Source organism: Anser anser (genome assembly GCF_964211835.1).
Source record: "Anser anser genome assembly, chromosome: Z".
Lineage (NCBI taxonomy): Eukaryota > Metazoa > Chordata > Aves > Anseriformes > Anatidae > Anser > Anser anser.
The window spans coordinates 19,826,810-19,841,393 of NC_139723.1; the positions used below are offsets into that span (position 1 = coordinate 19,826,810).

General features: G+C 46.3%; 1 protein-coding gene across 1 annotated transcript; it reads left to right on the plus strand.

Moving 5' to 3' along the window:
- The first annotated feature begins 5,517 nt into the window (after positions 1-5,517).
- LOC310890268 (uncharacterized protein) lies at positions 5,518-13,043 on the plus strand. The gene is made up of 2 exons (XM_083819079.1): positions 5,518-5,548; positions 11,053-13,043. Exon 2 carries the CDS (start codon positions 11,144-11,146, stop codon positions 11,987-11,989), a length of 846 nt encoding a protein of 281 aa, XP_083675205.1. The 5' UTR covers positions 5,518-5,548; positions 11,053-11,143; the 3' UTR covers positions 11,990-13,043.
- Positions 13,044-14,584: the final 1,541 nt, after the last annotated feature.

The following is a 14,584-nucleotide window of genomic DNA, read 5'->3' on the forward strand; positions in this document are numbered from 1 at the left end:
TAGATACACATATACATACAAGGAATCCTGATAATCTGAGAGGACGACCTCTTGTTAGGCTGCTGGTTAAAACCCTTCTGGTTCATCTGTTCAGCAGTCTGGGAGCTCCTCTGGACAGCTGAGGTAAGGTGAGGGAGGTGGTAAGAAGGAGGGTGTGCTCTTCCCATGAATGGGGCTGGCGTTTTAGGTGTTACATACATCAGTCTACTGACTGTGGAAAATTTAGTGCCTCTGCTACGGTCCTGGCTCAGGACCCACAATATTATAGAATGAACCTAATGCTTTGCTTAAATGTTTGAGATCCTTGTGGTAGAAACCACTACAAGCGAATTCAAAAACACAGATCTTTTAGATGAACGTGCATCTCCAGGATACTTTTCATTCAACTGTCTGTTTACATTTAAATGAAGACAAAAAATGTGCTGCTTGTCCAGAAATGTTATTTCTTGTGCAAGTTGAATATCAATATTGGTTTTTGGTATTCTTTATGGCCAGATAATGAAGACAATATTCTGATAAAAAATAATTTTCAGGCACATAACTAGGTGTCCTTACCCACCAGAAAGAAATATGTTATGTGAGCGCAATGTTTTGTAATCCAGAACAAGTGAAATACTTAAAACCCCAGGTAGCCTGTCTAATTAGCACAGCAAATGGTTAAGCACAGTAGGACTGGTCAGCAGTGTAAATCATTAATATAGACAGAGTGTTCTAGCAATATTATTTAGCTAGAAGAGTAATTGAAGTTTTAAAAGTTCATCAAATTTTTTGCTCCTCTGTGTACTCTATTATAAACGTAATTGCTTTTATTGATTGCTAGTACTGTTACAAAACAAATGAAGTGATGTTAATCAATCATTTCAGAGAAAAAGAAGAATAGCTGCTTATAATAAGTTCCTTGGAAGTTTTGTTTAATTAAAAATCTAGCTAGGAAGGAGAATGAAATAATTTTCAGTGCTGCAGAATGCTTCTTACAGGTTCATAGGTGAGTATTTATTTTATCCTGGCAGTACAGTCAGATGGAGTGTTTGTGATGCTCATCTTTCTCCAGGACTTTTACATGGGATTGTGCTAAATTTCATTTTAATTGAAACACACAGCAAGACATAAAGTCCAATAAAAGAAGTTTGCAAGTGCATACATCCTCTTGAACTGATTTAAACCACAGTATTAGTTTTTTTTTTCCTTTTTTGGGGGGGTAAACTCAGTAGTGGTTAGTACAGACATTACAGACATTTTCCATTCTAAATTTTCTAGTATATTTGGCTTCAGAAAATCTTGACCTGGAATAGTGTCTTTTTATTTATTTGTTTATTTATTTTTATTTTTTAAATTCTTGCATGGGGATTTTGGTTTTGATTTGGTACTGACACCTTCTTTGGATAGTTCTTTCCAGTAGTTATTTTGCTGCTGGTATTGTACATGTAGCCTCCACTTTCATAATTTTTAAACACACCAGAATATTGGACAAATTTTACACATGCAAGCTATCTGAATTGCTCATGACCACATAACACATTAATAGAGTGGGATATTAAACTAGGTCTCCAAAATCCTAACAGTATGCAAACAACTGGGTGTTTGTTTTCTGTTTCCATTTCCCATTTCCTCAAGAAAGTTGTAGCTTAAAGATACCCAAGTTAGAACAATATAATAATTCTAGTCTTTTGTAAGTCTGAAAGTGTGTAATAACTTCTATGAAACATCTGTAGAACATCTGTAATACGTGGACTAGAATTTCTTTTTAATAATGGAGAAAGGAAATTTTGATTCCAATGCAGTATTTCTTTACTCCGATCTTCTTTGTTGCATTAGTAACACTCTCTTAAGTATTTAAATTTCTCCAGTATGTTGGCAACAGTCTCCTGCATGAATATCTCTTTAAAAGTCATGTATAGATATCTGTCAGAGAAGATCTAATTTAAAAAAGAATCCTCAGCAGCAGAATGAATGAAATCTGAGGGAAGGTGTTATAAATCATTAATAAAGTGAATATATTAAATCTCCTTTAAGAGCTAAAATGGAAATTCCCTTGTTATGTATGAATTTAGTGCTTATTTAGCAAAGGCAAAGATGATAAATACATTGTTGGAAAGACTAATTTGTTAAAAATATTAGAGTACTTTAAATGATAGATATGTTTTAGTGAGAGATTAATTTGCAAAAATCTGTATGTGTTAGTCCAGATGACTGGTTTGGCTTCGTGCTGAAGTGCTCCAGAATTTATATTCCTGCTGTATGTGTAAGTGTCAGATTCCCCTTTGAATAAACGTGGTTCCATAGGTGACATTCATAGGCAATGACTACTTGTTCTGTTTTGGCAGTTTTCCATGGATGCAACAATTTATTATTTTTTTCTTATATTTTAAAACTGAATGCAAAATGTTAAAATGCTGCACTCAGATGTGCCCATTGGCAATTCCCCCCAGCAGGAAATTTGACATTTCTAACTGTTAAATCAGACCTTAGCGAACAAGAGTAGTGCATTACCACCATCCACATCCATGTGTCAGGCAAATAGAAATCAGCTCATCTGATCAATCTGGAGCTAGTATGCTGCTGAACTCAGAAAAAATCCCTGTTAGATTTTGGTAAAATTTGAACAGCATCAACTTACATGCTTTGTGAACCGGAGAGAAGATTTACACTTATATAGTGTTCTTATCCCAAAGTCTGTGACATTTCTATTTTGTCTTTTTAGGCATCAGATTTTGTTTATTAAAGAATCAGTGCCTGCATGAGAGAAATCTGCTCATAACCAGGCTATAGTTTTATTGCACTAAATTGAGCGAGGTAAAGGCTTCAATGAGGAATGGGTAATGTTGCCCTGAAAACAAACAAACATGCAACTTTATGCTTTTCCAGATATCCTATGTAAATAATAACTTTCATTTCTATTACAGAATTGTGAATCTCTTACTAAAAATGTACTTGCAGTACCTTAATTAACAGAATGGGACTGATTTTTTTTCTTTCCACTTTTACCTCCTAACAGGAGCTAAAGGGATGTCCTTGTTATTCCTAGAGTGAATGCTGAAAATCATGCATTGTTTTTCTTTGTCCTGAGGAAGCTACACCAATAAGTGCTTGAAGGTACCTTCCCAATATTTAACATTGCCCTTTTGAGGTGATATTTATTCTTTTTGATAACGGAGATAATGATGCACTTTTCTGACCTATTGAGCTGTTTTCAGAGCAAAACGTAGGCTGGTAATTCTCAAACTTATGAAGCTGCATGTAACCTTTTGAGTAATTACTTTTCTTATTGATGTGTCTTGATACAATACTCTCTTCATCATGATAAAAGGCAAGGATTAAGAAATAAGTTGATGACTTTAAAGTCATTGAAAGTTTATGGCTTCCAAAGGTCTGTGCAAAGCCAGGACATTAAGCTAAGAATGAGAGAGAAATCCAAATTTGGATCAAATTATGAAAAACACGAAATGAACTGGAGGAGGATATAAGAAAATGAGCTGTCTTGAGCTGGTATTTATTGGCCAGATGCAGCCACATCATATTGCTTCCATCTGTAAACAGGGCTATTCTTCTAAATTGGCAAGTATTAATTTTGCCTGAATGCAGTAACATCCATTTAATTGACTTATGTACTGAGCAAATGGAAACAAGTTAAAACCTTTATGAGGCTTCATAGTAGCAATATCTGTGCTATTATCATCCCTTGTTTTGTTATAATCACATTTACTAAAGAAACTACAGCTCCTGTAGCCAAAAATATTTGAGGACAAGTTATATTTTACCATCTGCAATTTAATGTGATGTATAGAACTCTACTTTTATGTTAAATATTAAATTACATGAATCATCAGTGCTTGAAAGAAAAAGTGCTTATCTGAAATAGTGATTTTCTATTATATATATATAAATATGTATAAAATGAAACAAATCCATGAAATAGTAAGAAACCATGAAAATTATATTATCTGTTTTAATGTCCTTCCACTTCATGTCTGAAAAACTGAAAGTATCTGAAAAACTTCCATTAGGGAATTGTATCTTTCATTTGAAGTATTACATGAGGTGCACCCTTGCTAGTCATGAGGAACACTTCTCTACAGGACAAGGTCAGATTTGTCCCACTGTGCATCATGTACTAGCTACCTTGATAGCAGGTATGATTGAAGTATGCTTGTCTGGGCTCCTAACAACGAGGGGAAATTCTTCTGCTTTTGGTTTTGGAGAATGGGTGAGATTCATCACTACTGTGAAAATGCAAGCAGCCATAAAGAGGATCTTTTAGTCTTTAGACAAGCATATTTATATTGCAATATGCTTTTCTATGCTGTCATTTCAAAACTTGTGTGTAACAGACCTTTTGTATTCAGAGAAGGAAACTTTTAAAATACATAAATTGATGATTTTTAGGAATGAATCATTTCCAAGTGCAAAGAGAGATTTCCAGTGTCTATGCATTGGCTTCATGAAAAATTTGTAAGCTAATCGAGAGGCTTTTTTGACATATTGATCTGGGTTATGAATCAATTTTTAATGACACTCAGCATTTTATTAATGTGTTTACATTTGTTATATGAACAAAGTAGGCATATTAATCTTCTTACTGACTGTGTTAAAATTAACTGATATTTTAAAATGCTATAACAGAAGTTCCCAAGTTTGTAAGTAAACAAAGACAAAGTCTCTCTCTCATTATTAATCTTTCTTTCTCTTTTATATTTTCTGTATGTGGGAAAGTTGAGTTAAAACCAACTGGAAGAGGAAAGGTTGAGTTAAAATCAACTTAGAGTTCATTTTAAAAATATATGTTTCTTACACACACCCATATGATCTCAACATTGAAGCAAAAGTAGGCGAATTAAGAGAGGCAAAATAAATACAGTGCTAGCCTAGCATTGTGACAGCTCTCTGGCTATGATGTTTCATATCCAGTAGTGTTTGCTAGCAATTTCTGTTGTTCTTTCTTGACAAGGCACCCATGTAACAATCCAGCACAAAGCTCTACATTTCCAAGCTTCTCGATGAACTCAGCTCACCACACAGAGAATTTACCCATAGCTGCCCTGTTCTGCTCATTTGGTGCTGTCCTCGGTGTCTGTCTTTTTTTGCAAGGCATTGAAGTTCTGTAGGTACAACCAACATTTTGAGTGGCTTTCATGAGTCAGCTGCTTTGGTTCTCCAGTATAAATCTGAGGACATATCTCTGCCCTTGAAATGCATTTATCTCGTTGTCCTGGTTCCAGTTAGGACAGAGTTAATTTTCCTCCTCATAGCTGGTAGGGTGCTATGTTTTGGATTAGGATGAGAAGAGCGCTGATAACATGCTGATGTTTTAATTGTTGCAGAGCAGTGTTTACACCAGGCCAAGGACTTTTCGGCTTCTCGCTCTGTCCTGCCAGCGAGCAGGCTGGGGGTGCAGCAAGAGCTGGGAGGGGACAGACCCAGGACAGCTGACCCAAAGTGGCCAAAGGGGTATTCCATACCATCTGACGTCATGCTAAACAATATATAGGGGTGGCTGGCCGGGGTGGGGGGCCGGCTGCTCAGGGATAGGCTGGGCATCGGTCAGCGGGTGGTGAGCAATTGCATTGTGCATCACTTGTTTTCTTACACATTATTATTATTAATACTATTATCATTATCACTATTATTATTATTATTGTTATTATTATATTCCTGTCTTAATAAACTGTCTCTATCTCAACTCACCGGCTTCACTTTCCCGTTTCTCTCCCCCATCCCAGAGAGGGAGGGGGGAGGGTGAGCAAACGGCTGTGTGGTGTTTAGCTGCCAGCCGGGTTAAACCACAACAGGCCTATACACAAAGAAGACAAGCAAGTAAAGAAAGTGGGGTGGAGAAATCAATAAAGTATTGGACTGTGGGGCTTTGCATTCAATGTCAGCTAAGGGCACTGATAGCTACTACAACTGCAAGCAAGGATCTGTCACCATCTCAATAGTCAAATAGGAATGATCTGGACCTCACTGACTCCCAGACTCTCAGCGTTTCTTTAAAAATGTTCAATTCACTGAACTAGAAAGGCTGGAATGTGTATTTTAAAACAAGCGTTTAATTAAAGCTCTCGTGCTTTTGGACCCGAGCACAGAGTCTATGACCAAAGACCAGATCTAACAGTGGACGTACGTACAGAAAGGTTTCCAATAACCGACCACAAGTTTTAAGTAGAAGTGCACTCACACATTTGTGTGAAATCTGCAAACTGTTACGCATCCAATTAACTTGTATCTATTGCTTCAGTCACCTAAAATAGTTTTGACTGACCTCCAAAGTTCCCGAAAACTAAAGCTGCTACAGACTATATTCGAAACAACCACCCACCACAAACAAAAGCTCTCGGCAAAGGAAGCCAGTCAGAAAAACCTCCAGGGCCCGTATTTCGCAAAAGAAATCGGTGCCTCAAGGACACAATCCTGATAGCCACCCGCAGCAAAGCGTAAGGCTGCAAAGGAGAACCTCTATACGAGGCTGTCTTTTGGTCTTTTAGAAGTGCCAGACTTTTGCTTGGGAAATCCAGCCCAGAGGAGAAAAGCAGACCGCAATTAAGAGTAAAAACATTGGAAGGCACCTGCGGATGAAAAGCAATGGCAGAGAAAGAGGCAAATTTGCAAACAGATGGTATCCAATGTCCCCTCTGACATGACACATACAGGAGATTTGAAAAGCAAATACCTGTTCCCCTGAGCGGTGGCTGTGTTAGTAATAGAAGAAGAAATAATACAATATTGTTTAATATGTTACATTTGCGATGTACTGTTCCGAGGCTGCGCTTGGAAGATACAAAATATATGTGCAAGGGTAACATGAGAATGCACCAATTCATGATGAGGAGTAAGGAGGATTAAAAGAATGCTCAGTTTGCAAGACATCTAGATAACTGGGGCTTCTTGGACTCTGGGAACTGGATCAAACCAACCTTGTGGTTTGGACTGAGACCAAGGGCTCAGAGAGCATGCGTGAGAAGGAAAGGTTAAAAAGTTCAGCTCTGATGAAGACATCTTACTTCATCCCAACGACCACCCGGACGACCACCAGAGATTAGTACGCAAGCGCAGAAGGACTGATAAGATAATTAGCATAAGAAGCGAGGCTAGGCGGAGCTAGGAAATGAATAGGCATAGATGAGTTGTGAAACCTAATGCATATGTAATATCTTAGGAGATAAAAGAGAACTAAGAGAACAAATCAGACGAAGTTAGATTTGGGCAGGCATGCCCCTAACTTCCGGCGCCTAATAAAGCACCTTCATATAATCACTTTGTGGATTATGTGTTTTCATGAACGCTAACAGCTGCAGAACATGTTCTCAGGAGTGCCTTGCAAACCTGACGGCCTTCACGGATCTCTCCTCAGGTCCTGCAAAAAGCTGGGGAGAGAAAGCCTGAGAGCTGACACCATGTCCGTAACGCTGCCTTGCCTCTGCCTGCTCTCCTGCAGCTGAGTGAGCTCCGAGAGGCCATGCGGGAGAGGGTACACTGGCAGAATCTATCCTTCAGACTCACAGAGATAGGGGCCCAAGTCTCAGCCTTGCAGAGGCCCACAAGGCATGGATAGGTTGTCCAGCCACAGCAGGACAAGCTCCCCAGATTGGCCAAGGAGCCAAGGGGCTCAACTCCCCAAAACAGCCCTTCCTCCCCCAGATGGCATAGCAGGGCTTTGGGATACACAGGTTTACGGGCTGGCCTCCCTCAGGGCTCCTGGGGATTCCAGCTCCCCACCAGTCCCACCAGCAGTCCCACAAAGGAGAAGATGAAGCCATCAAACACTGCTCCTCTGCAGGGATCTGTGCTGGAACAGTATGAACTGCTTCTGCACCCAAAGTAGCGCCCCCTCTATCTGCATAGTAGCCCAGATCTGTTTCCCGTCTCAGCCCTGACCATACTCTTCCTCTCCACACCTGTCTCTTACTTGAGTCAACACTTCCTACCCCCCTCCAACTGGGTGCCTTTTGTCTGTATCAGAAGTAGAGGCACCCCTGAGGACATTGCATATCTGTCTTTCGAAGTGGGAGAAGCCATTGGGTGCTGCAGGTGCCTGCTGCCAGGACAAGTACCCAACCATGCCTCATGGCTGAGCCTCCACCCAGCCCCGCTGGCAGGCCCTGTTGGCAGGAGGAGCTGCTCCCCTTTGCTTGGAGCTGGCGTGGCAGCAGTGTCTCTCCTGACAGGCTGGAGTGCAGCCCCATGGTGGTGGTCAGGAGCCAGCTGGAACTGCCTGTGACCGAGCCCCCTTGACCACCTTGCCTGCTCAGCCCCAAGCCTGCAAGAGGGCGTGAGGGGTTGGTGCTGCCACGACATGGCAGCACGCTCCTCCTGCTCTGCGGAACACAAAGGGCACTGATGTGGCTGGTGGCTCTTGGGAGCATGGCAACACTGACTGCAGTGACAAGCTGGCAACTGCCCCCCAGAAGGGAAAAGGATCCTTTTCCTGACAGAAGTGCAGATGTCCCCTCCTCAAAGACCTTGTGCACACGTGGAGCTTTTCAAGTGCTGTTGCAGTCGTGGCCCTCAGGTGCCTAGGTCTTCCTGTCACACAGCTGTATCCCTTCCTATGCCACACCACGAATTGTATAGCCGTGGCAGGCTCTGGGCATAACCTCACACACTCAGGAATGCCAACGTTGGCTGAGGACTGGTATGCAGCAAGTGTTACACCTGACCAAAAAGTCCCTCAAGAGAGACTGGTGAAAGCAGGCCACCAGGAATAAACTTCTCCATGAAATAAAACTGCCACATTGACAGGAAATAGTGAGAATCTGAGGAGTTTCACCTAGACCTGAGAAGAGTGAAAGCTGTAAATCCAGGTCCAAGACTAGATCCAGCAAAGCACAGTATTTCTTCAGTACCGGAAATTTTCATTTGTTGTTCTGTGAACTTTGATCACAGTGTACTAGAAAACGTGCCCACAGACTGGACAGACTCCAGCACGTCTTTTGACCTAGGCAGGAACAAAAGACAGATACCCTTGTCTTCTGTTTTTTTGTTGTCGTTGTTTTGTTTTGCTTTGGTTTTGTTGTTTTGTTTTGTTTTTGTTTGTTTTTGTTTTGTTTTGTTTTCTGAGTCTGATTGGTTTAATAAATGGCTATAGGGAAGAAAAAAAAAAATGGTTTACCAAGGAAGGAACTAGCCCACACCATCCTTTTCTGCTCTGAAGACTCAAAGATGCAACTCCGGGAGATACGTACTACCAGAATGTGGAACCCTGCTCTCGGTGTTGGGTTATGTGATGAACGGCTCACCTACGCACCCACAAAGGATCCTGGGGGTACAGCCACAGCCTACTTCTATTTTTGCTCCTTTCCAATTGATCATGAAAACAAAATTCAGATTTTCTCTATCCTGTATTCCTGGTACTGCCACTGACTGTGTCCAATGATTTTCATAGTGGCTTTTCTCAATTTCTTCAGCCAATCCTCCTATTTTCTGGAGACTTGCAAAGCTTCCCAAAGAAGGACCATGTCTCACTGTCAACAAGGAAATGCTTCTTTTCCTTAAGACAGAACTCAATGAAAGAGTAAGGCATGAAGTGAATCCACAGACAAGCATGTAGCAGGCAGACAGTATTTTACAGACAATGAAGGCCCAAGCTCTCTCCTATTAAAGTCAATAAAAGTTATGCTAATTCTAGCTAGGGCTGTAATACCTCTCAAATATGTATCAGGTTTGTATGGCAAGGGCTACCAGCAGGGGGGCTGCAGGGGTGCCCTGTGTGAGCACAGCCCAGCAGCTGCCCCATGGCAGAGCAGAGCAAGCTCCAGCTGCTCCAAAAGGGACCCGCCGCTGGCCAGAGCCAAGCCAACAAGTGATGTTGTTTGCACCTCTCTGAGAGCATATTTAAGAAAGGGAAAAGAACTGCTACACCACAGCAGCTGGGAGAGTGTGGAATGAGATCCAGCCCTGCAGCCCCCAAGGGCAGTGCAGCAGGAGGGCAGGAGGTGCTCCAGGCACGCAGCACAAGTTCCCCTGCGGCCTGTGGAGAGGCCCCTGGTGGAGCAGGCTGTCCCCTTGCAGCCCATGGGTCCCACACGGAGCAGATCTCCACGCTGCAGCCCGTGGAGGAGCCCCCGGTGGAGCAGGTGGATGTGGCCTGGAGGAGGCTGCGGCCCATGGAGAGCCCCCGCAGGAGCAGGCCCCGGGCCGGAGCTGCAGCCCGTGGAGAGGAGCCCACGCAGGAGCAGGGGGTCTGGGAGGAGCTGCCGCCCACCCGTGGGGGACCCGTGCTGGAGCAGTTTGCTCCTGGGGGGTGGACCCCGTGATACGGAGCCGTGTGGGAGCAGTTCTTGAAGAGCTGCTGCCTGTGGGCAGCCCCCGCAGGCTCAGTTCGGGAAGGACGGCATCCCGTGGGAGGGACCCCATGTGAAGCAGGGGCAGAGAGGTGATAAGACAGCCTTCTGGAGTATCAACCATTCATTTCGTTTCTATGTCACTACTAGTTACTGGCCTCCCAAGAGATGTCCTGTGTCTGATCCCCACTCTCCTGGCATGCTTATTCAACCAATTTGCAACCCACTTAATGGTAAATCAAGGTGAAAAAAATTAAAGAAAAAACACACATCAAAACACCATCCCAACCCAACAGTATTTGTAACATGTGGGGCAAAGTGCTACAGGCCCTGTTGGGGCAGATGGCCCATGGTGACATCACTGAGCGATGGGCTGTGACCTCGCAGCCCTCGCTGCTTATCTTGGGGCGCCAGCAGAGGCCACGTCAGCCTAGCTCGTGGCTTGACTCCTGCTGAGCGCTTGTGCGAGGCTTGGAGCACCGAGCGAGGATTTGGTAGAGCCGTGCTGTGGGGCCGCCGGCAGCTGTTCTCAGTGCCCGTCCCCACAGTCATTGCCTGTGTTTCCCCGGCCCTGCCTGTCTCAGGCAGCCGGGGCCCCGCGGGACGCGCTCGCAGCAGCACAGGTGAGCTGTGTGGGGACACGTGCCCTGGGGCAGCCCACAGGGGGCACGGGAAGGCCAGACATGGGTTTGGGGGGGTTCCTGCAGAAGTGCCAGGGGGGCATTGCCTCTGCTCACCCTGGCACAATGAGTGACCTTGGCCTCTCTCCCTTGTGCAGATTCAGACATCCTTTGGCAGCTGCAGCGCCAGGGTAGGGGAGCAGCTTCTTCACCTCAGCTCTCCCCAGCCCACTGTAGAGCCCGGTGGCCATGGATGTGCCATCGGACTGGACCTGCCCAGCCTGTGGGGAAGGTCAGGACGATATTGCCTACATGACCCCCTGTCTCCACCGGCTGTGCTATGGCTGCGCCCTGCGGTGGGCAATGAAGAATCCATCGTGCCCCTTCTGCAGGGAGACAATCAAGACCATCAAGTACTCGGTGAGGTCAGACGACGATTACCTGGAGTGTGCTGTCCCAGAGCCTGCCGAGCACCTGGCTGAGGACCAGCAGGAGGAGCAGGAGGCTGTGGAGCCAGTGCCCAGGGCTCCTGACCTCAGCTTCCCACCCGAGGTCTGGGCAGCCTTCTTCCGCGAGCACCCGGAAAACGTCGAGCCCCTGCTTGCGTGGCTGCAGCAGGAGCTGGAGACCATCTCTGGCTCCGAGTGGTGGGAGGTGGCTGCGGGCCTGAGCACGGTGGTCGGCTACCTGTGCGTCTACGGTCTCGACGAGGAGGGCTTGGTGCGGGCGCTGCAGCCTTGCCTCAAAAACCAGACGCTGCCTTTCGTGGTGCGGCTCATCACTGCCGCTGTGGAGCTGTGCAGCACAGAGATCCGCCGGCAGCGTGACCGCCAGGACGCCCACGCTGCAGGGAGCCAGGAGGACAGCCCCGCGGCCGCCCACAGCCACGCCACCTCTCCAGGGGGGACTCGTGCCCCTGCCACCACAGAAGAGGAGGAGGCACCTGAGGAGCCAGGGCAGGCGGCAGCAGGTCCCTCTGCCCAGGGCAGGGACTGCTTGCCTGGGGTGCGCCGGCGCGCCCCGAAGAGGAGGGCCAGCAGCAGCCTCCAGGACTCTCCCCAGCCCCGCAAGAGGCCGCCCCGACGGCGGCACTAGGCGGGCACCCCACGGCTGGCAGCATAATTTATGAAAATAAAGAAATGTTACTGAAAGAATCTCTCTATTACTGACAGTGCAGACAGTGCTGCTGTCCATACCCATGTTGGTTTCACAGAATGACAGAATCACAGAATTGTAGGGGTGGAAGGGACCTCGAGAGGTCATCAGGTCCAACCCCTCTGCCAAAGCAGGTTCCCTAGAGCAAGTTCACAGAATCACAGAATCACAGAATCATCTAGGTTGGAAGAGACCTCCAAGATCTCCTAGTCCAACCTCTGACCTAACACTAACGAGTCCTCCACTAAACCATATCACTAAGCTCTACATTTAAACGTCTCTTAAAGACCTCCAGGGATGGTAACTCAACCACTTCCCTGGGCAGCCTATTCCAATGCCTAACAACCCTTTCAGTAAAGAAGATCTTCCTAATATCCAACCTAAACCTCCCCTGGTGCAACTTTAGCCTATTCCCCCTCGTCCTGTCACCAGGCACGTGGGAGAATAGACCAACCCCCACCTCGCTACAGCCTCCTTTAAGGCACCTGTAGAGTGCGATAAGGTCACCCCTGAGCCTCCTCTTTTCCAGACTGAACAATCCCAGCTCCCTCAGCCGTTCCTTGTAAGACTTGTTCTCCAGACTCCTCACCAGCTTCGTTGTCCTTCTCTGGACTCGCATGAGCACCTCGATGTCCTTCTTGTAGCGAGGGGCCCAAAACTGAACACAGTACTCGAGGTGCGGCCTCACCAGAGCCGAGTAAAGGGGGACAATCACTTCCCTAGCCCTGCTGGCCACACTGTTTCTTATGCAAGCCAGGATGCTGTTGGCCTTCTTGGCCACCTGAGCACACTGCTGGCTCATATTCAGCCGACTGTCAACCAATACTCCCAGGTCCTTCTCTGCCAGGCAGCTTTCCAACCACTCATCTCCCAGCCTGTAGCGCTGCTTGGGGTTGTTACGCCCCAGGTGCAGGACCCGGCACTTGGCCTTGTTGAACTTCATACAGTTGGCCTCAGCCCATCAGTCCAGCCTATCCAGATCCTCCTGCGGAGCCTTCCTGCCCTCGAGCAGTTCAACACACGCACCTAACTTGGTGTCGTCTGCAAACTTACTGAGGGTGCACTCGATCCCCTCATCCAGATCATCGATAAAGATATTAAGGAGAACTGGCCCTAGTACTGAGCCCTGGGGGACTCCACTAGTGACCGGCCTCCAACTGGATTTGGCTCCTTTCACCACGACACTTTGGGCCTGGCTACCCAGCCAGTTTCTAACCCAACAAAGCGTACGCCAGTCCAAACCAAGAGCAGCCTGTTTCTTGAGGAGAATGCTGTGGGAAATGGTGTCAAAAGCCTTACTGAAGTCAAGGTAGACCACATCCACAGCCTTTCCCTCATCCACCAAGTGCATCACTTTGTCATAGAAGGAGATCAGGTTAGTCAAGCAGGACCTGCCTTTCATAAACCCATGCTGACTGAGCCTGATCTCCTGGTTGTCCTGCAAGTGCCACCTAATGACACGCAAGATAATCTGCTCCATGAGCTTTCCTAGCACTGAGGTCAAACTACCAGGCCTATAGTTTCCCGGGTCTACCCTCCAGCCCTTCTTGTAGATGGGCATCACGTTTGCTAGCCACCAGTCAACTGGGACCTCCCCTGATAGCCAGGACTGCTGATAAATGACGGAAAGCGGCTTGGCCAGCTCTTCCACCAGTTCTCGCAGTACCCTCAGGTGGATCCCAGCTGGCCCCATCGACTTGCGTACATCTAAGTGCTGTAGCAGGTCGCCAACCATTTCCTCGTGGATTGTGAGGGCCACAATCTGTTCCCCATTCCCTTCCACCAGCTCAGGGTACTGGGTATCCAGATAACAACTAGTCTTGCGGTAAAGACTGAGGCAAAGAAGGCATTAAGCACCTCAGCCTTTTCCTCATCGCTCGTCACTAAGTTTCCCCCTGCATCCAGTAAAGGATGGAGATTCCCCTTAGTCCTCCTTCTCATGTTAATGTATTTTTAAAAACATTTCCTGTTATCTTTAACAGCAGTAGCCAGATTGAGCTCCAGATGAGCTTTGGCCTTTCTAATTTTTTCCCTACACAGCCTTACAACATCCTTATAATCCTTCTGAGTGGCCTGCCCTCTTCTCCAAAGATCATAAAACCTCTTGTTTTTTACTAAGCTCTAGCCACAACGCTCTGTTCAGCCAGGCTGGTCTTCTTCCATGCTGGCTCGTCTTTGGGCACATGGCGACAGACTGCTCCTAAGCCTTTAAGATTTCCTTCTTGACGAGTGCCCAGCCTTCCTGGACTCCTCTGCCCTTCAGGCCTGCCTCCCAAGGGACTCTGCCAACCAGTGTCCTGAACAGCTCAAAGTCTGCCCTCCGGAAGTCCAGGACAGCAGTTTTACTGGTCCCCCTCCTGACTTCGCCAAGAATAGAGAACTCGACCATTTCGTGGTCACTCTGCCCAAGACAGCTCCCGACCACCACATCTCCCACCAGTCCTTCTCTGTTTGTGAACAGAAGGTCCAGCTGGGCACTTCCCCTGGTAGGCTCACTAATCAGCTGCGTCAGGAAGCTATCTTCCACGCTCTCCA